At 44.0% G+C, this 21,310-nt stretch overlaps 1 protein-coding gene across 2 annotated transcripts in view; it reads left to right on the forward strand.

Moving 5' to 3' along the window:
• The first annotated feature begins 1,331 nt into the window (after positions 1-1,331).
• Positions 1,332-21,310, forward strand: part of TNFRSF11A (TNF receptor superfamily member 11a) — a 40,879-nt gene continuing 20,900 nt past the window's right edge. The window contains exon 1 of one of the 2 annotated variants that reach the window (XM_019542194.1): positions 1,332-1,778. In XM_019542194.1, the coding sequence (XP_019397739.1) occupies positions 1,719-1,778 (60 nt within the window). In that variant the 5' untranslated portion in view covers positions 1,332-1,718. The remainder of the gene's footprint in view (positions 1,779-21,310) is intronic. The other variant, XM_019542185.1, reaches the window with a different exon arrangement.

Below are 21,310 nucleotides of genomic sequence, written 5' to 3' on the forward strand. Positions count from 1 at the left end.
CTAGCCCAACTCTGCCTATCTGTGCTAGTTTAATTTAGCCACCTGAGGCAATCTTCACAGATAAGAGGCAGTGGCTTGGGTTTCAGCCTAAGCTAGCAAGCAGAGTATTTTCACAGGAGCCCTCATATTCAGCTTGCTCGCTTGTGCTAAAGCCTGTAGTGCTTAGTCTCTGCTGCTCTCCTGCAGGTGATTCTGGAGCTGGCACAAGTCCTGTAGCAATTACTACAATCACACTGTCACTTTTGCTACATTGACCTCTCCTGATTGAAAAGAGAAAGCAGCAAGAATAGTAAGTCCAACAGCTTGTTCCCTCCTAAATTTCTGATTGCTTTGAAAGGTTTTGTTTTTTTAATCAGGGGAAAGAACAAAACAAATATGGAAGCAGACACAGGTGACTAGTAGGGAGGGAATGGGGGGGAGGGGCATGTGCGCCCCCCATTGAGATTGGCCCCTGACTCAGCACCACTCGGGATGTAGGTTTTTTGCCACGCAGGCCAGTGGCATGTTTGGGGAGGGTAGGGGACTCTAAGCCACAGCACAGACGTATAGGAGTGGATATGGGACTTTTGGCCCACCCCCTGGGCCCACCCACAAATTGTCCCCCTCCAGACTCAGGATGCACCTATCACCCGTGGAAAAAGAGCACCTTCTTTTCCCCTCTCCCTCTTCCCCTGCACATGCAAAAATATTTTTGAAGTTTGACTTTCCATGGGTGCAGTATAGCCCAGAAAAGCCATGTTCATTCTGGTCATGGGCCAAATCTAAATATGCAACCCAAACAGCAACTTCCTTATTAGTTCAGTTCAGGAACATACTCCCTACATGTGCATAGACAATACAGACTCTACGCAAACATGCTTTGTGGCCCAGAGTCACAGCAGGTGTGATTGTGTAGACAGCATTATATGGGGCCACATGAATGTACCCGGGGAAAAATGTGTCTCATTATGTTGGGTGAAGGGGTGCGGGGGGGCGGTATGCAGTTATGCTGTAGGTCAAGCAGGTGAGAAGTGATAATGGGGTGGACCCTCTGAGAGAGTTTTCTCAGAGCTGGGGCAGCAGGCAGGATGTTTTCAAGTCAAGAGAGAGAAAGTGTTTATGGTAAATGCAACAGGTAGAAGCAGGACACGAGATGGAAGTGGGAGGTAGTGGCTGGTGGCAGGAGCCACTGGAAAAGGGTAAGACAAAATAACCAGAGGAGACAGGTTAAGAGAGCAGATGGAAGTAGGGGGTAGCTGGAGACTGTGGGGTAGGCAGAGAGACACAAGGCAAAGAGGAGGTAGCTGGAGGCAGTGGGACGAAAGTCACGGCAGGCAGTTGCAACTGCGGAGGGGTAGAACAACAGGGAGGGAGGTGGATAGGTTTGGTGAGGGAGAGCTAGGGAAAGCAGCACCACGAGCAGAAGGAGGGACATGGCCTGGTGACTAAACTCCCAGAAGGGGCGGAGAAAGGGAAGGGAGGGACAAGATTGGGGGTGGGGGGGGGAAAAACCTGCATGTCAAGTCTGAGGAAATGCTGTGAGAACTGCAGCCAGACCTAATTTTTTTTTTCTTCTCCCCTCGTGTAACTGAGAGGAAGGAAAGGAAGAAGGAGAAGTAACTTGCTCAAATGTGCCTCGTGCGGGGGCTGGGGCTTGGGGAGTTGGTGTGGAGGATCTAATATCTACTCCAGTGGCAGCCGGAGGAGCAGCAAAGGGAGGCAGAGACCCACAGCCAGACATGCCCATCTCAGCAGGCCGGTGGCTTGTTCTCCTCAGCCTTTTCACCACTGACAAACAGGTAAGGCTGGATTACTGAGCTGGTGTAGCACAGCATCAAGGTACGGAGTGAACTGTGTGTGCAGGAGCTTGACTCTGCTCCACAGAGACTGGCTTGTGGCATCTGGTGCTGGCTGTTCGCGAAGGAGGAAAGTGTAGCAGAAGTCTCCCTTGGTTTTTTTTTTCCCCTCTCAGCTTGGCTCCCTTGTTGTTTTTTTATGACTCGCCCTGTCTCTCTGACTCCTGCTTCTTTGAAAACAAACCGCCAAAAAACCCAAACCCCAAAGCATATCCAGAAGATCTGTAGGAAGGCAGCCCACTCATGCCCAGCGGAGGGTGTGAGAGACCAGAAAATATTTGCAGAGAGGTTGCTGAGAGATATAATTTACATGTATTTAAAGAAAAAAAATACCTCCACCCAACTAAAGGGAGCTCATTCAAAAGGAAAAGCTTAGTACTTGTCTCTAGTTTCTCTTGCACTGGGTTATGGTAACTAGACATGCAACAAACCTGGACCTGAGATGGTCATCCAGGCGGTTTTCCCCATAGTGCAGGATCGTTCCCCTACAATAGGTTGTCTTGTCTGGCAGAGATGCACAGTCCCCATTACTGTAGTGTCTGAGCACCTCTCTCCCTTGAAACCATTCACCCTCCCTGTACCCTTAAGAGACAGGTAGAGCTGCTAGTCCAGTTTTGCAGAGGAGGATCTGAGGCACAGAAAAATTCAGTGACTTGCCCAAGGTCTGGAAACAGATATCTGGCAGAACAGAAATTGAACCTGGGCATCCTTGGACCCAGGTTAGCATGCAAGCCACTGGTGCCTTCCTCTCTGAGGGAGAGCATTCATCACATCTGTAAGAGATCAAGCAGGACTTGAACCCACGACCACTTGCATATGGAACATGATGCTTTTCACTACTCAAAGTTATTGCTACAGTACTGTTTAATCAACATAGTTTTAAATATGCTCAATTCCTGGGTTTCCACTGGGAAGCTATCACACAGACAAATACGTCCGACTGTTCAGATGTCAGCGAGCTTTACTGATACCAGAGAGATCAAAATGTTTCCCTAAATATCTTAAACTGACATAATTTAATGTTGTTATTCCTAGTTGCACCTCAGCACTGCTCTACATAATCCCTCTCCCTTCTCAGTGTTTAGATTGTCTGAGTATGTTATTTGGACTTGCTGTAGCAGTCATGTAGCTAAGCTCTAACTACAGAATAACTTCCTTCAAAAGTCCATTTCTGCAGCATTGCACTCTGTTGCTCTCATCTTAAGTCCTTTTATTTGTCTATGTTGCCTTACTTTAAGCATAATGACATGCACTTGGTGTAGTGGTAATACCCAGCGTCCTGGTCCATGAAACAGGCTGCTGCTGATGTACTAGGTGCAGCACATCCACAGAACAAAAAATGGCTTCCACCTTAAAGAGCTGCTAGTGTAATGACTGAACACAGATCACCAAGGTAATCTGTGGCGGAGCATGAAACTGAATCCACATGTCCTCAGTCCCAGGCATTGAACTAGATGCCCTTCGATCCCTCCACTCTAACATGAGATTGTTGGATGTGCAGGCCAACACTTCATTAGCTTCTTTTCTTTCCCAAAACACATCTTTTTCAGGATTTCCTTCCTTGCTTTTCTGCCTTACCCTGCAGTTTGGCAAGCTGCATCTTATTCTGTTGTTTTCCAGCCATAACTTTTCACAGTCCTTTTTATGTAACTTTTCTGTCCTGACTGATCAGAGCTTTTCTCTATGTAAATCTTACTGATATTCTGTGTCCTTCCACTCCAGATCAGGAACAAAGGCCTGTACCTCTCAGCCCCAAATTAATAGCCGGTGTTCCAGATTTCCAGGGAAGGAAACTTGTGGTATTTACCTTATACTGCATAAAGTTCCTTTGTGCTATAAGTCCATCAGTCACACCATGCCATAGCCAAGGTGTTGATTTGCTACACGAAGGGCAAAAGCTGTAGTGTAGACAGGGCTTGGATTCTATAGTGCTCCATGTATTTAACATTCCCATCTGCTTTGTGAAGCAGATTTTAACAGAAAAAACAATTGGATGGGTTAAAGGCTTGTTTGATATACTCCATAAATTTTTCAGTCTAGGGTGAATTACACTGTCCTGAGGACATGGGGGAGAATGTTAACTTTTTAAACTTCTGTGGTGTTTTCCTATGAATAACAGAAAGCCACTACGAACACGAATGTGTTAAGAATTTTAATCCCTCTAAATGAAGCAACATCCTTGCTTTTCACGAATCAGGGAAACAGGAACAGAGAATTTGTAATTTGACCTAGGTCACACAGAGAATGTGGCAGGGCCAGGCCCCTGTCTTCTAGTCTTTTGCTTCAGCCACAAGGCAATGCCTCCAAGAGACTTGCTTTAGACTAGTGTCAGAGCATACAGGATCTCAAATCCTGATGCATGATTATCTCTGTTAGTCTGTGGAATATACATACGTGTTCCTTTTAATGGCTTAATAGTTAATTATAAAGAACACAAATGCCTTGTTTCAGACTGGGAGTAAAGACCCTTGACAATGGGAGCATCCACATGAGCTGTTAAAAGCTCAGTAGACGAATTCTACTGTGCACTAGCAGAGCTGGCAAAAACCAGGATAATGTGCTAATGCACAGTAGAATTAGCATCACAAAAAAGTATGTGCCAGCACTACTGCACAATAGTGCCAATTATGGCGCATTGAGTTAGTATCTAGAATTACAGGTGCTAAACTTAATGTGCTGTAATTATGACATATTAATAAACGTATAGACACACCCAATGCATCTTGTCCAGCCTGCAAAACAACTTCTTTAGAGTTTTTTTTACTTCTGTTGTATTGTCCACACAGTATCTGGCCCTGTAGGGTAATCACATTTTGAAGACCTCAGATATCTTTAAAAATATCTTGGGCCAACATGTAGACATCTCTCTTGGATTGCTTTGCAATAGCATTGAAGATATGAGTTATTTTGATATAAATTGGTTGTCAAAAAATATACTTTTCAGGAAAGGTTACAGGGAAGGAATCAATAATATTTTAATTCCTTTCAGGTTTTCTCCAGAGGGTCCACAAAAAATCTGGAACATATAATGTGGAGCATATGTAAAACACTTTTTCATTAATATGAAATGTAATTGTTGGCTATCTAGTGCGAGTATAGAGTAGTTTTCAGTTCATAATTTGAAGTGGGTTATTCATTTTGCACTTGCCTTAATGGCTGTAACCCACCTGCTCCCAGTAAAACGTTAATCTCTCTTTCCAACACAACCAGGTAAACCACCCCTAAATTTCACAGGCTAATGAATACAAAACATTCTAGAAAATGTCAGTATGTTTCACAAAATTTAGCGATGGAAGCCAAGTTTTTGTGCTTTTTTTGTTTGTTTGTTTGCTTCATGGCTAGGGGTCTACCCAACTCGAGGAGGCAGCCAGCTGATTTTGCAGGCAGACTGTGAGGCCAGTGGCCATTTTGAGGTCTTATTGTGGCTGCCCCACCCCTGTGCCTTTGGCCAAGGGCCCTGGTGACCCTGCCTCTTGCCACTGATTGGTAAAGAGGGGCAGGGCCATATGACAGGCAGCTCTCACAGCCAATCAGCAGTGAGGTGTCAGGTCAGCAGCCATCCTGAACTCCCCTTTGTGCTGGCAGTCCTCACCTTGCCCCATGGCAGGCTGTACGGCCCAGCTGCAGTGCTGTGAGGACTGCTGGCTCCCTCTGGGGAGCCAGATTTTATTTTCAGTAAGTTTTCTTTGTTTTTTCCCCATGGATTGTGTGGACATTGCTTGCTTTCATGGGCAATGACAGATTTCATGTTTTCCACAAAATTGCAGTTTTGGTAGATCCCTATTCATGGTCCATCCATTTGTAAGAAGGAAAAGTGTTAGTTGTAAGCAACAGTGATTCCAGTAGAGCCACTGCAGTGATGCATCTACTGGTGTTGAACTAGTACTATTGTTCCCTAGATGGGAAGAGAAAAAATACTAAGTAGATACCTGTGCAAAATAAATTTTTGGTGATATAAAGCAAGGCTGAACATCCTTGTCACTTAAAAAATAGTGATGCCACCTGAATTAGCACTTCAAAATTATTGGCAGAAGTCATATTGGAGTCTTGTTGCTTTTCTTTGTTTGCTTCTTACAGTCAGACACCAGGATCTCACTGTGCTAAATACCATATGAACACAAAACAAAAGTATAGCCTGTAACTGGGGCTCTAGTTATGAGTGCTGGCCATGCATGGGACAAATAGGTGATGACCTCTGCCCCAAAGAACTTGCAGTATGATGACTAAATGCAGAATCTCTCTTCTCCATATGTGACACTTCTCTGAATATGCAGCCCAAAACTGCATTGGCCTTTTTTTTAGACATGCATAATTTGCTGGAGACCAGGCAGATGAAAATAAGAAGGAAATAGACATTGGGCCATCTCACATAGTATCTAGGACAGGGCGGGCAATTATTTTGGGTGGAGGGCCGCTTACTGAGTTTTGGCAAGCCATCAAGGGCCGCATGACAGGCAGCTAGGGACAGATAACTATTAATTTTCTTAATTTTTTAGGGGCCCTGCAGGCCGGATAGAATGGCCTGGTGGGCCACATCCGGCCCACGGGCTGCATTTTGCCCACCCCTGATCTAGGGTGATTGTTCTTTGTCTCCCTAAACTGACTTGTGGTCAGATACATGGGCCAGCATAGGATTCAGCAATTCTGTACTTCTGCTATTTCTAGTTTAATTGATATATTGATTTGTCAGGTGGAACTAGAGAAGAATCTCAGTACTACTGTTTACATTTCTGCTTAAAATGGTGTTGGCTCCATGGGAGAAAGGTTTTTGTACAGTAGCTATTTAGAAGTGAAGCATTCAGATGGGGAGAAAAGCAAATATTTGTGTTTGATAAATACAGTATAAAAATGAGGAGCAGTTTAGAGACACTGTACTCTGGACTTTATGTAGGCTTTGCTTCCAATAATAAATTATTCTTCTAACAATACTTGCTGCTTTTATGGCTTGCCTAGGGTTGGGGAAAGTACAAAGTTCAAGGAGTCAAATGCTGCAGAACAAAGGAGGTTATTGGACTTAGCAACAGCTGAAAATGGCAGGGTGTGGTGGGACAAAGAGCCCCTTTCTCTGCAGACTCCAGCAGGGCATAATACAGGTTCCCTCCAACTTCTTCTAAGTTGTTTCCAATGTATCGTTGTGTAGTTTGCATGAACGTTCAACAGCTAATAAATACTGGATTTTAGTTTTCTTTCTTTTTCTGTTCTTCACATGAAGGAATTTTGCAATATGCTTAGCACCAGTTCTGTAGGGTAGGGACTTGGCTTCCACTTATGTTTGTGCAGTGTGTAGAACATTGTGGTTGCAAACAAAACTAAATAGCAATTAATAATGTGATTTAGATAGGACTGTATCTCTCCTGCTGAAGTTGATGGGAGTCTTGCCATGAGTTCCAGCTGGAGCAATCTGGACCCAGAAGGGGAATGGAATTTGACCCAGAACAAAGGCTATTTCTCTCCAGAGCCTAAACACATACTGCAGTTCCCAGCACGCCTCAAGTTTAGCCCTTATATTTGTCTAAGGAAGCTCTTTTTAGATGCTACCAAGTATCTAATCCTTGAATCTAGCCTCTGGTAACACTTGTAGCAGAAAGGCAGGCTCTCCCATTTTCTCTCCCTAGGATTTCTAAAAGGGGGCAATGTGGCAGGGGCAGAGAGGTAAAAGAACTAAGGGTTGGAGATAGAATCAGGATTTGTTTGGCCCATCTCATGTGTGGTGAAACTGACTCATTAAGAATATGTTCCAAAGGCCTTTGGAGTCCAGGAGAATCTTTCCATTGACTCGAATGACTGGTGGATCATGCCCTAAGTAAATAGGAAATGGTGAACATGGTTCTTAGCGGATGACTACAGGAGAGTAAAATGAAGAGTCAGGCCCAATCCTTTATTCCTCTACTCTTTTTATAGGCAGAAAGATTAGGCACTGTGTGCTGCTAGCTGCTCTGATGGAGAAGTTGGCGATCCAATCATGCAATTCTAATGCATGATCAGGTGATATAGTTCACTTGGAGGCAGGTTAGTTTGGATATATGTTGAATATGGCCATTTTCCAAAGGAGTTGGTAAGCCCCTGATATTGGCCTTGTTTTCTGCCCAAAGAATTGTGAGCACAATTCCACCAAAGCAGCACCAAGTGTTAACAGCCTGCTGCTCCTCAGACACATACAGCTTTAATCTCCTCATGGGCTGGTTCCACCTGGAATTTGAGATTCTGCAGGTTTGACCTCATGCACACTAGACAACAAGAGGTGTGTTAATATAGGATGATGTACTCTGGCAGCATATTAAAGCAAAAATGTGCACGCTACTCTGCTGGCTATTATTTAATAGCATTTATCATCGTCAGAAATGCTAAATACAGACAGCCAAAAAGCCCAAGGCTGAATTGATATAATCTTCACATGTTGGTCCAAGTGGCATAGATTGAACCAAGAAGCAATTGAACAGACATTCACTTGTGATTCCAGAAATGCAGCCACATGCCTGCAGTGGCCCAGGCCAGAAGCCAGGGGGCACTAAAGCATACCTCCCTGCTCTGCTTGAGCTGGCCACTTGGGCCCAGGCTAGCCTGCCAAACCTGCAAAGAGAAGAGGTTTGTGGGGCAGGTGCAAAAGATCTCGAGATGCTAGAGCAGAGGCTCCCAACCAGCAGGCCACAGCCTGGTACCAGGCCATGAAGGGTTGGCTACCAGGTTGTAGCACAAGCCTCCTGCTCGGAGCCTGTCCACCCAGGGGAGTGGCTTCCACTGCCAGCAGGCACGTGTTGGATTAAAGCTGGGGGACAGGCCAGACCTGGGAGGGAGGGAGGCAGCCGGCTCCACGTGCCCTGTCCTGTTCTTATGCCGGTCTGCAGGAAAAAAAGGTTTGGGAACCACTGTGCCAGGTCAAGTACCCCCTAACTTCTGAAAATGTTAATAAGTACCCCAACACTCAATTTTCCAGAGGATCTTATATTTACAGACTAATGTGTGCCATATGTTGGAAGAAGGGCGGTGTATATAAGGCCATGATATGAAAGATGTCTGATGTGGTGTGGCTGTGTTGCCACCTTTTACACCAGGGGTGCACAGCTCACGGATCTACCTGGGCTAGAGGTGATGTTGGCCAAAGTTAGGAGGGCTGAACCCAGTGTCGCGTGAAGCATGGCACACCAAATTATCACTGAGGAATTAAATTTTGTAAACTGCACCAATTTTTTTGCCATAGTTTTGAGAGGAGGAAGAGGCAAGAGAGAGAGGAAAAGAGGATGAGAGAGAGTTGGGGTACCTGCGTACCCCCTGCCTGTGTCTCATGTACCCCCAGGGGTATCTGTACCACAGGTTGAGAAACTCTGTGCTACAGAACACAGTTGACTTGAATCTGAAAGGTATCCGGGACAGAAGTTCAATAGATCCATCTGGGTTTATCTTAAACCAGTTTTAGCCATTTCAAAAGCAATCTATAGGCATTTTTACATGTGCTTATGGTTGTGGCACTGGGTGACTTAATTAGTGAGCCACACTAATTAAAAGCACCTGAGCATCATGTGAAAAAATGGTGGCAGGGCACTTTGAACTAAAGCTCATTGAATGCGTTTTATTTCAAAGCATGCCGCGGCCATTTTGTCAGTGTGGAGACGTGTGTTGACGCTGACGCACGTGACACATGAGGCTGCCAGAACACATCAATTTCCATGCTCCAGCACATCAGAGTCAGCTCTGTGCACGTGTGTAGGAGCCCTATGTGCACTGAACTTCTTTTGTGTTACAGATTTGAACTGATTTCTGATCACTTATACCAGTTTATGTGTAATTTCTGTCCTAGCCAAAGAGTTCCAGAACTTGCAGATAACTTCAACTTGCATGTGTGTGGCTTCTGGTCTTATATAATATATGAAATGTAGCTTTGCTTTGTGAAAAGCAAAACAAAACAACACATGCATAATATATCCAAATAACACATTTTCTATGTCTGCTCATGGATTAGTCTTGTATAAAATAGATTTGTAAAACCAAAAGGGAAAATTATGGTCATCTCTGGCACCCTCTATATCACAGATCCAAGAATCCCACTTAGTAGTTTCTGAATCAAAGCCATTAGTTTAGGTTGATTAAGTAAGCTAAAAAACAAAACAAAAAAACCCTCTGCTATACACAAAAATCAATAGAAGCCTGTTACAGGTGGCACTCTTTTTTAGTGAGCATCAAGGTACTGGAAATGTATTCATTTAATTCAAAATATATGTTAACTTTTGAGCAGTTGTTGTGACTGTGTAAAGAAGGAAGAAAGAAAATACTGAGCTCACTTGTATTTTAACCAGATTTGCCTCTTCAGGCTTCTTTCACCTAAGCATATCATTACTCTTTTGTTCTGTCTGGCTACAGACTGTTGCCTTGTTTAACTGATATTTTTAAAAACTGGTTTTGGACAAATAATTTTTTTTTCTGTAATACCCAGTAGCCTTAGTCATGAACCAGAACCCTATAGTACTAGGTGCTGCAGATCCAGGACAAAAATGGTGCCTACCCTGAGGAGCTGACAATTTAAGTTGAGCTTGAATATTTTTTCTTGAATTGCTTAAAGGTAGTCTGGATAGCAGTGGATGGGACAGTGGGCAGATGACACAGGATACCCATGTTCTCTTCACAGCTCTGCCCCAATATCATTCAACTATCCATGCTTCTGTTTCCATTCTTGTACTTGCCTGCTTTGTCCTGACCTGCAGTTTAAGTAGGCTGTTTTTAGTGAACCTCATAATGGACGTGTTCTGTGTTACCGTAGAATAAAATAATAAATATTCTGACCCTAAGCAACTCAGTGCATGGAAATTAGATACACCACTTTATTTGTTGACACTTCTTAAGTTTTTTGTCCTGCAAAAAACCCGGAGGAGAGCTATGCAATTTTCAAATTCAGTAAGCTTCTATATCTTGAAAGCTATTATCACTTTAATCTCATCTAACCTGCGTAGGTTCCTGTCAGCCCTTCACTCATCATTAGAGAATAGGATCGGTCAATGCCACCACTTCCCCTTCACACAGTCTGAATAAGAAAAAATAACTCTCATGGGATTTGTTTGGTTCATGGTCCTTCCTGTTGGCAGAGTCCTGCCATTGGTCAAGCAATCTCTTTCAAGTGGAATTGGTCTTGGCTGTTTGTTAAACCAAACCCAGAGGAACCATTAAAGTATGCAGAGCAGTTGCTAGGGAAGTAAACTTCCCTCCTCCCCCATGCATCTGTCTTCCCAGGTAAAAATCATAAACGTTTTTAAAAGTCCTTGTAATTGGTTGACTTTATAGTCTTTCCTGCCTCGTTGGTTTTGGAAGTTGCAGGATCCAGAAAGTCTCCAAGGGTTATTTTCTGAGGCTGAAATAGCATTTGGTCTTTAGTCTGCCTTTGCCTTTTGCACTTCCCGACTACGTTTCACCATGTGATGGTGGTTATGTGATGTGGTTTACTGGTCACTGGAAAGTTGACATCACCAAAAACATTTCATTCACAACCTAAAAGAATTTGTGTTGAACTACAGACCTGGAAGTAAACAGATGAAGCTACCCATCTGCAACTTTGGTGTTTTGCAGCTGAATTTGTTTTAGCAGTGAAGGACTGTGTTCACCAGTCTGTATATGCAAGCGTATACATCTTTAGCCTACATCTTACACCCCTTTATAATCACAATATTGGGGAGGGGGAGAATAAGTTCTTTTTCAAATAACATTTATTTGTCTTATTGTATCATTGGACTAGGACCCCAAAGTACCAGGCCCTGTAAAAATACAGAACAGAAAGATGCTCCTTGCCCCCAAGGTGGGTGGGGGTGATAGGTGGAAGGTGAACTGGAAAAGCCTAAGGAAAGAACAGCATGCCCTTTCCATTTCCAGAATCCTGTTTCTGGCCTGAGGGGTTAATCAAGGGAAGTGGCCTCAGCAACAGACTAGGAAAGCTAAGGATATATTGTGCCATCTAGAATGACAGAGTTTTTCACTGATTTCACTTCGGGGCTTCATGATTTCAAACTTTATAGGTATAGCCCCCATCATCTGAGTGCTAACCTAAACATTAAACAAAGCTGGCTTTGTCACCTTGGGGCAAGAAGTGCTAAAAAGCCAGATCCTCAGAAGGACATCCCTGCTGAGCTCTTGGGACTTTTGCCCCTGCAGTGGACTCCACATAAATTAGGCACCCCAGTTCTCTGTACAGTGCATGGAAGAAGTTAAAAATGGACCTGTCAAGACCATAGGGTTAATCACTCTTGAACTAGCCACTCTTCTCAGGCGCTTTGCTGTGGCCTCTTGGGCTAGGTATGGACATACAAAACACCCGAGGCAGGATCAATCTAAGTTGCAACCTTAGATCGCAGTTTTCTGTAAGTGGTGTAGTTTAGATAGGTAGCGAACAGAACACATCTTCTCCTGTTGGTGGGGGCCAATCTTAGACTGGGTTCCGTGTTTTTTAAACCAGTCTATGTGTACCAAACTTCTATTCTGTTACGGGTATAGACCAGCTTCCTATCGCTGAGTGTGTAGACGAAATGGGGGCCCTAAATTGAAGTGGTGGGTTTTTAAAAGCTGCGGGGGGGAGGCTGGTGCTTCCCTCCGTGGCAGCAGTAGCCCCCTGCCCAGGCTGCAGCTGCCCACAGGCACCTGGCTCAGGCCGTCCCGGGGGGCACCAGAGCTGCAGAGGGAAGCACCAGGCCCCCATGCAGCTCAGGCAGGCAGGCTCCAGGGTTGGAAGGGGGGAGGTCAGGCTCACCACTTTTCTTGGGTGGAGCCTGCTTTCCTGGGCTGCTGCTAGGCTGCCTGAAAGGCTTCCTGCAGAGCCATGGAGCTGCACAGAGCCTGATGCTTTGCTCTGAGTCTGTAGGGTCAGCAAACTAAAATGCCTGGGAGGAGTTTTAGTTTTCTTCATCCCAAGTCATTTACAGTGCATTACGCTGCCAAATTTCCTCCAACAGCTGAAATTAATGCATAATGTGCCACCAAGGCGTGCAAACACCGACACCATTAAAGCAGTGCAAAAGCGTTTAGCCGTCTTTAAAGTATCGTGCACGCATGCACCTTGTTTTGTCTACACATGGCCACTTATACCAGTAAAAGTATAATGTCTGTACTTGGCGTTAGGGTCCACAACATGAACTTTCTCCTAGAGTCACAAGCCAGGCCTTTCTCTCCAAACTGAGGTGGCAGTGGTTTTGGTGCTGTGGCCTATGTGTTAGCCTGTAGCACACTGGTTAGAGCCCTCATCCAGGATATTTAAAATCTCCCTTCTGTTTGAGGGGATTTGAACCTATATCCATCAAGACCTAGTAGAGTAGTCTGACCAGGGGGAAATGCAAGAGCACCATTAAAACTGCCTCATGAAACTGTTCCACTTTACATGGAATAATTGGGTGCCTCTACACCTGCTCCAGCCCATTTTAATTAGAACACATTGAGTCTGCTGGATTAGAACAGTCCTAATTAGAATGATCCAGCATGCCACAGCATCATGTGTATTAAACATCCTGCATTTCAAAATGGCTGCAGGGGCATGTTAAGTAAAACTTGCTCAGCAAGCTTTAGTTAAAGCACCCTTCCAGCCATTTTGAAATGTGGGATACTTAATACACGTGACATTGCAGCATTTTAATAAGAGTGGCTGTCTCAAGGCTGCTCTAATTAAAACCATCTTCACTCTCCCAGGCACTCCAGAGCATGTGTATAGACACCTATTATTCCTTGTGTCCTAGAATGGGAGGAAAAGGAGAGTGCTTCTTGCATTGCATAGTAGATGGGAGATCTCGAGTCCCCACTCCAGTGATTTTTTTTTTTCTTACGTGTTTTATATTAAGCAGCAAAACAAAGTTTTCAGGATCTAAATTCTGGATGTGCATACGTGAAGGTGTACTGTTATGCAGAAGTGAGATGGCAAATTCTCTTTTTTTTATGGTTACAACCCTAATACTGTTTGTGGTGGAGCATAGAGCATTTTTCAAAAGGAATAAAAGAACTGTAAAGTGAAGCAAGCTGAACTTTTTTACATACAGCTTTTTTTTAGTGTAAAATAATGAGGCACAATGTCATTTTAGCAAATGTATGTCAATATTGCAGTTTAAAACAATCCTACAATATAACTCAGAAAATTGGAACGTTGCATTTTTATTTTTTTATAAAGAATATATTTAAAGATTTTGGTACTGAAATTACCGTTCATATCCAAATTTTGTTTACTTTTTCTTAAAAGTAGTTAAAGTACCTATTTAAAAATACTTGAAATTATGAGGAAACATCAACACAAAAACATTTTGACCCCCCCCCAGCAAACATATTGTTTACTCTTAAAATCACTAAAAATACCGTTTAAAAACAAAGGAATCCTTTTTAAGTCAGAGACTTTTGGCTTTTAACAAATTGTTAACAATCCAAGATACATCTGGTTTCATTCAGCTCAGCCAGCCAGCTGTATTAGTGATGTGGCAGAAAGACTTAAGATACACAACTATCTCCAAGTAGATTGGAGGGCTTTTTCTATATAAAGAAAGGGGTGTATTTTAAAGCAGGAAAATACTGCATAGCTAGTCCCAGTTGTAGAAACAGATGGTCAGTTTAAGAGGCTAGCCAATGCAAGTCAGTGGTCTAACCTTGATCCTCATGGTCATGGTGGAAAGACAGTGATTCCACTGCTCTTTGGTGCCTTGTCAAGGACTGAGGTGCTGACAATCCACTGGTTTCTCCTCTTTTTATTTATCTCTGTTAAAACTAAGCTCCTGCATTTGAATAGTACTTTGTCTGCTGTGCTAAATGGCACAAATGTGTGATTTGCTCTATATGATGTTGAGAAATGACAAGAAGACCCTGTTGTAGCAGATATGCCAAGTAAGAAAGTTTTGTTTTCAAATAGTCATCTTCTGAGAATAACCGTACTTTAAGCTTCAGCTGTTGCAAACTAAAGTGTATCCCTACTACACAGTCCTCCTGGGACCTCAGATTCTGGACCAGAACTGACATGAAAAAAACCTGGAAAACCCCAGGCTTGTTCTTCCAGTTTCTTTTTTTTAATTTTTTTTAACTTTCAAAGGAGGGAGGGCCAGGCAACCCTATCCTTTCTGCTGTCTGCCTGAATATTCATTTGAGCGAGAAAGTAATTTTAGCTCCCATGACACACAACTTCTCCTGCCATCAGATTGCTCAACAACACCAGAAATAAATATTTCCTTAGGCCTGAGGACAGGAATCTGACTTCTGCTAGTTCCCCCTTTTAGAAGCACCTATGCGTGTGTATTTTTTTTCTAAGTCTGACTAACACAGCTGAGCTTTGTAGCTGTGATTCATTGATGCGTATATCTTAAATCTCCAAACACACTCTTGGTGAGCTTGAGCATGTTTTCTGTCCCCAGGAAGTCAGTGGGACTATTTGCAGGCTTAAAACTAAGCATGTGCTGAAGTGCTTTGCAAAAAAGCCAGACAAGGTTCTTTCGGTAAATCCGATATCTTACCCAAAGAACCTTGTCGACCTATGTCCTTAGACCAGGGGTTTTCAATCAGGGGTACTTGAGAAGGCCTCAGGGGGTACTCGGGAGTGGATGCCACTGCCATCGCCATTTCCACTGCCAGTGGCACTTCTAACACCCACGGTTTCACTGCCCCCCCCCCCGCTGGAGGCCCCCCACCACCACAACCACCACTCATTGACCAGCCACCAGGGACTCCTTCCTTCTTGACCAGCTGCTGGGGGTACACTGACCCAAAAAGGTTGAAAACCTCTGCCTTAGACCTACATGGCTACATGCTGAACCCTTGAAAAAAGTCAGGCACTTGGATTTCATGAAGTTGCAAGGGAAATTTTTCTTAATCATGTTTGTGCTCCCTCCATTGCATGTTGTCAAATACATGGGGGAACGGAATTGAACAAGAGAGTTGAAATTTATTTGATTGCAGCAAAATCCTTTCTAAAGGTATAATTGTAGGCTAAATTTTTATTTATTTATTTATTCTACCAGTATATCTGATCATCATCAAATGTTAACTTTCCCATGTTCATGGGACTTAATGAAAAGAGGAGAGTAAGATGAGAAGAGGAGAGTAATTTATCTATTCATTTTTTTAGATTTATAGCCTGCCGATCTGAAAGGCTCATCTCTGTTTGAGTGAACTTCCAGTGAAGTTTGTTATTTTCCCTTTTATTCATATACACAGTATTTGTAAGATTGTGGGGGAAAGAACCTGTGGAAATATGACCCTTTCACATGGTATTATTAGGTTCACTGGGATTTATACAGCCAGAATTATCTTTGTAAGGGAAGGAGGATCGTCCAAAAGTTAAGGTGTTGGTCCAGGACCAAAATTGTGGGTTCAATCCCCTGCTCTGCTTATATAGTTGTTGGCAAGTCACTTAGGCCATTACTGTGCTGCCTGCCTGCTGAGGCTGAGTCCAGGAAGTAAACCTGTCCCATTTGCTTCGGGGGGATTTGGTGGCAGCGTACAAATATATCAGGGGAGAGCATCAGGGGCTAGGTGAACAACTATTCACCAAAGTGCCCCAGGGGAAAAACAGGAGCAATGGTCATAAACTCCTAGAAGACGGTTTCAGACCGGATAGAAGGAAAAACTTCTTCACAGTTCGCGTGACCAGATGCTGGAACAGACTCCCAGAGGGGGTGGTGCAGGCATCTACCCTGGAGATCTTCAAAAGGAGACTGGACACACTCCTTGCTGGGGTGACTTGACCCCAGCAGTCTTTCCTGCCCAGAGCAGGGGGGCTGGACCCAATGATCTCACGAGGTCCCTTCCAGCCCTAAACTTCTGTGAATCTGCTTCTGTTCTGTGTGTGTCCAAACCTGGCAATTAGGTGGAGTAGATGGCTTGGTGGGGGGCAAGATCATAAGCACATGGCCCAGTGTTGTTCTCATGTGCTCTGTGTGGGCCTCTAAGCCAGAGGGTGGTAACATACAGAGGCCAGATCCAGCCTGTAGAGTCCACGGGCCTGGCCCACAGATGTGGGGCTTTGGTTTGGGGGACTTAGGCTGCAGGCATGTTCCCTGTACCACTGTGGGAAGAAAGCACCAGTGGTGGTTGGGTTCTAATGCCAACTTCAGGTGGGTCATTCTGGCCTGCAGCCAGAAAAGTTTGCCTACTACAACTCTAAGCCATTGACACTGCCGGGCTTGGATGTCTCTAGAGCAGGAATAAGTGGTAGTCATTGTCTTTAGTGGCAGTCCTGAACTCAGCAGGGATCTGATATCAACATGACTCTTGTGGGTCTGAACCACAGTTCCTCTTCTGCAACGCAGTAGTGGTAATAGTGCTTCTGCCCTACCTTGCAATGGTGTTCAGGATAAATGTGTTCATAAGTGTGAGACACTCAGACATTGCACTGACTGGGGAGGTGGAGGGAGGGTGGGGGTGGTCAATGGAAGTACCTTAAGTCTCTCCCCTCCTGGGGGCAGGGGGAAGCTTCTGTCCAGTTTCATACTGAGATATAGTCCTGCAGTCCCTTGAGTGAGGAGTTCTGTTACTTTACAGCCATTATGCACCATAGGAGTAATACCATCATGAGTAGAGATGCAAGGTCAGTGCCCTCCCCTCCCCTCCGTCCAGTTTGAGTGTGAGGCCTACATATAGCTATCTCCATGGGAGAGAGCAGCTGCCTCCACCCTGCATGCAAAATTCTTCCTAGTTTAAGATACTAAGATCCCAATGTGATCAAAAACACAAATTCCTGTCTCCCATATATTCTTTTACTACTACTTCTTTCTCTCACCCTAGCTCCCATGCTATATCTCTCTATCAGACACAAAACAGCTGCCCTTTCTACACCTTCCCCCTGGTTGCTAGGCTTGGGCTCCATTGCAGTTCAGTATAAGAAATTTGGTTTGTTCGGTACCTGAACATCATTACTCTCATCTCCCATATGCACTTTCAATACAGTAAGGGTAGGGAGGTTTTGTAAATAGTAGCTGCTTTATATAAGTGAAGTGATTCCACCAGAGGCAAAGACTGCTCATTGTTACAGGGTACACATTTATGCAGCTGTGTCTGAGGATATTTTGTAACAAAAGCCCTGTTTATATTGTAACAGGGGAAGTATAAAAGGATCTATAACAGGTAACCAAAGAACTAGCCCATTGTCCAGATTCCAAGCGTAAGAGGAACCACTGCAGGGCTGTCTGCATGTGGTCGGTCGCCTCTTCCACTCACACTGAGTTTAGATTTTTCAAAAATGATTCCCAACCCTTTAGCTCTGTGTTCTAAAATAGATTTGCATATCCTTCCTTAAAATGAAGGACTTTGGCCTCACTTAGCACTTCGGTAATGTTGTCTAAAGAGGAACTTCTAAATTGGAGCAAACAAGGAAGAAAAAACATTATTTTGTGCAAAAAAGCAAATACCACAACCAGTCGTTTTGCCTTGTTCATTTTGCTTGGATTTCAAGATGGCTACAAATAAGAAATTGTTCATTTACAGGGCCTTTATCTGTTGTTTACTCTTTCCAGAAAGTCCCAGTACTGTGCTGCAGCTCTGGTAATAATTTACTGCATGCTTCTATTTCTGTGAAGTCAGAAAGTCAGCATATCTCTCCAAGCACAGGGATGTTCAAATTTTGCCCATGTCACAGTGAAGAGCATCAACATTCATCCCTTAGGCTATCCCTCTGCTCTTCTACCCCATTGCCACCCCCAGTTGTTCCTGGGACTAGCTATTTTCATATCAGTGGTGCACATGGTCCTGAATATTGACCACTTGCATTCATTGGGAAGGATTCAGGGATCCATTATTAAGATTATGCTTCTGTGGAAGCTTTTGTGATGACTCATTGATTTGTACTGTTCTGGGAACCAGGACTCTGTCATGCCAGGCACTGCAAAAATGCAAATTAAAAAAAAAACAGTCTTTGCTCTAAAGAATTTACCATATAAAGCAAGAGACAACAAGTGATTATAGACGCATGGATTAGGGGAAACAGGCAGGAACAAAAATGAGACAAAAGAGCTACACTTGCAGGGTTGGATCCTCCATTTACCTCAGGGTTGCTACAGCTATTATGAATTGCATTGGCACCAGGTAAACACTTAAAAAGACACAACCATCAAATTCAGATTCTTCATCTAACTTGCATATAATCCGTCAGTGCAGACACTGAAATAATGAACCATGCTATAACTCAAAGCTGGAAGAAATGCATTTAGGAAGGATTTTAATTATGGGAAAATGCTGACTGGGCACAAGAGACACGGAAGGAACTCTAAGTTGTGAGACCTGCCTGCATCCCCACCAGCTTTAGAGGCTGTGATGTGTAAGGATATAAAAAGTCTGGGAACAGAAAGGAACAAAAAGAACAAGTGGAGAGTAGGAGGAAACAAGAACAGACAAGTAAGTAGGGGAATGGAAACTGCTATGAATTTCACTTCATCTGTGCCCATGGTGCTTGTATGAATTGAAAGCATCCTTTGACCTGCAGCAGAAATCTTACTGCATTCTTATCAAAGGAAAAGTCCAGGATTCTGTCAATAGTGTTTCATTTACTGTTAACCACTAAAAATGAAGGTTTGGGAAGTGTCTTAAGTAGTATAAAAGCAATAGTTAATAATGGCATGACTGCATTACTCACATCTGGTATAAGTAAGCTTGAGTTCTGCAAGTTATTCATCTGGAGACCTAATGGAAAATAAAGACAACTTTTGTGCATTTTGCCTCTTGTTACTGAGTGGATTTTAATGAATGCCAGATTTAAAAAAAAAAAAATGTATATCATCTCTACAGCCAGAATTTACAATTCCAATGAGATCAACTTTGCAGGGCTCAGAGGGAGCTATAAAAATAACTTAAAATGTCACCAATGAAGGTCCATCATTTTCTGGGACTCAGTCCTCATCTATACATACACTTAAGGCATAGACAGAAGTGACAATTTTCCCCTGATCTGGACTCTGAAAGTGCTGTATAGCCATGACCAAACAGAAGTGCATAACTGCAGAATACTTCAAAAGGACCCAATCCGGCAACAATCTGAGCCCTCATTACACAAGGGTTCAGATGAAGGTGCTCCAAAGCTGAGCACCCTCAGTAACTTGTGTCTGCACACACTGGGAGCAAGGCTGAGCTGCCCTGCTTCCTGCACTGTTTTCCGAATGGAAGAAGGGAAAGGGAGTGGGGGGCTCTCATTCTGGGGGTTGCCCAGTCAATGCTGGAGGGTGGGATAGGTAGATTGGAGTCCCTCTGAGGTGCAGGGCTCTAATCCTCCCCCTCTAGCACAGCTGGGGAACCCCCAGAACAAGTTTCCCTCCCCTGCCTTCTCCCCCCTCCCATCCAGACACAGCACCAGAGCTATGAGAGGAGGGGCAGAGTTGGGGAGAGATGCAGCAGAGACACCGCCTCTCTCCCTGGATTGACCTGAAATTGGAGTCCATCCTCCACCCTTCAGACCCAACAGCTAATGTCTGTTGGCTCAGGAGGATCAGTCTAACTCATGGTGCTCTAGCAAAGCACCATGAGTTAGAATGGAGAGCTGCATTTCTCTCTGAGTCTTTAGGATGTGATTAATCAGGTAATTATGTCTTAAGTTGTGACCCAGGCACATGTTCAATCAATGAATGCCATGATAAAACAAGGAATAAGCCACAAAGTTATACCACAAAACATGTAGAATCACTTTGACTTTTTTGTATCACACAACTAATTGAACATCTGGCCAGATGTGCCCCTGTGCCTAAGAGCCCCATCAATTGATGGGACTCACAGCTGCAAGGGTGCACCACCTGCTGTGAGCCCCACAGCTGATGAGGCCCAGAGTGCAGGCAGCATTCCATGCGGTGCCCCTGCTACAAGCCCCATCAGCTGTGGGGCTCTTAGCAGTGGGAGCTGGTGCAGGAGAAGCCCAGGGTCATGACCCCAGGTTCCCTATGCACTGGCAATAATGTGCGATTGGATTTGATGCTGGATCCCATAATTCTACCTTCTGCTATGCACATGTGGCATAGCAGGAAGCATGATTGCCTGGATCATGCATCAGACCCTATCACATCTTTACCTGAATGTCTAGAGGGGCCCTCAGTGTAAGGGCTGTGAGTCCTAGTGGGAAATTGGAAATTCTTTTTAAAAATTAAATCACTTGATTTTATTTCTGCCACATTTGCCAACTATTGTATGCTAAAGCTGTCATTGACCCACTATTAAATCTTCCCAGTGCTGGATCTCGGACTGGGGTTATTTTGATTTAGGGGAGAGAGGAAGTGATTCTGCCAAGCTAGTTATTTTTTAATGGTGGCTTCAAAAGTTAAGGGACAGAACAGCTGAAAGAGATGGGTTATTAGACAGGTCAAAAGTGCCTAATAAATTGCAGACCTGAGTTGTTTGTTCATCCCATGGCTATCACAGCTGTGGATGGGCAGATAAGGTGTCTATGCCAGTGTTTCCCAACCTTTTCCAGCCCAAGGCACACTTACATTAATAAAAATTTTCCACAGCACATGTGTTAAGGCACTCCCCTACTCCCCCTCACCCTGCATCCTCATACCTATTGCAGCTCA

This window comes from Crocodylus porosus, unplaced genomic scaffold (genome assembly GCF_001723895.1).
Source record: "Crocodylus porosus isolate Cpor-Errol unplaced genomic scaffold, CroPor_comp1, whole genome shotgun sequence".
Classification (NCBI taxonomy): Eukaryota; Metazoa; Chordata; order Crocodylia; family Crocodylidae; genus Crocodylus; species Crocodylus porosus.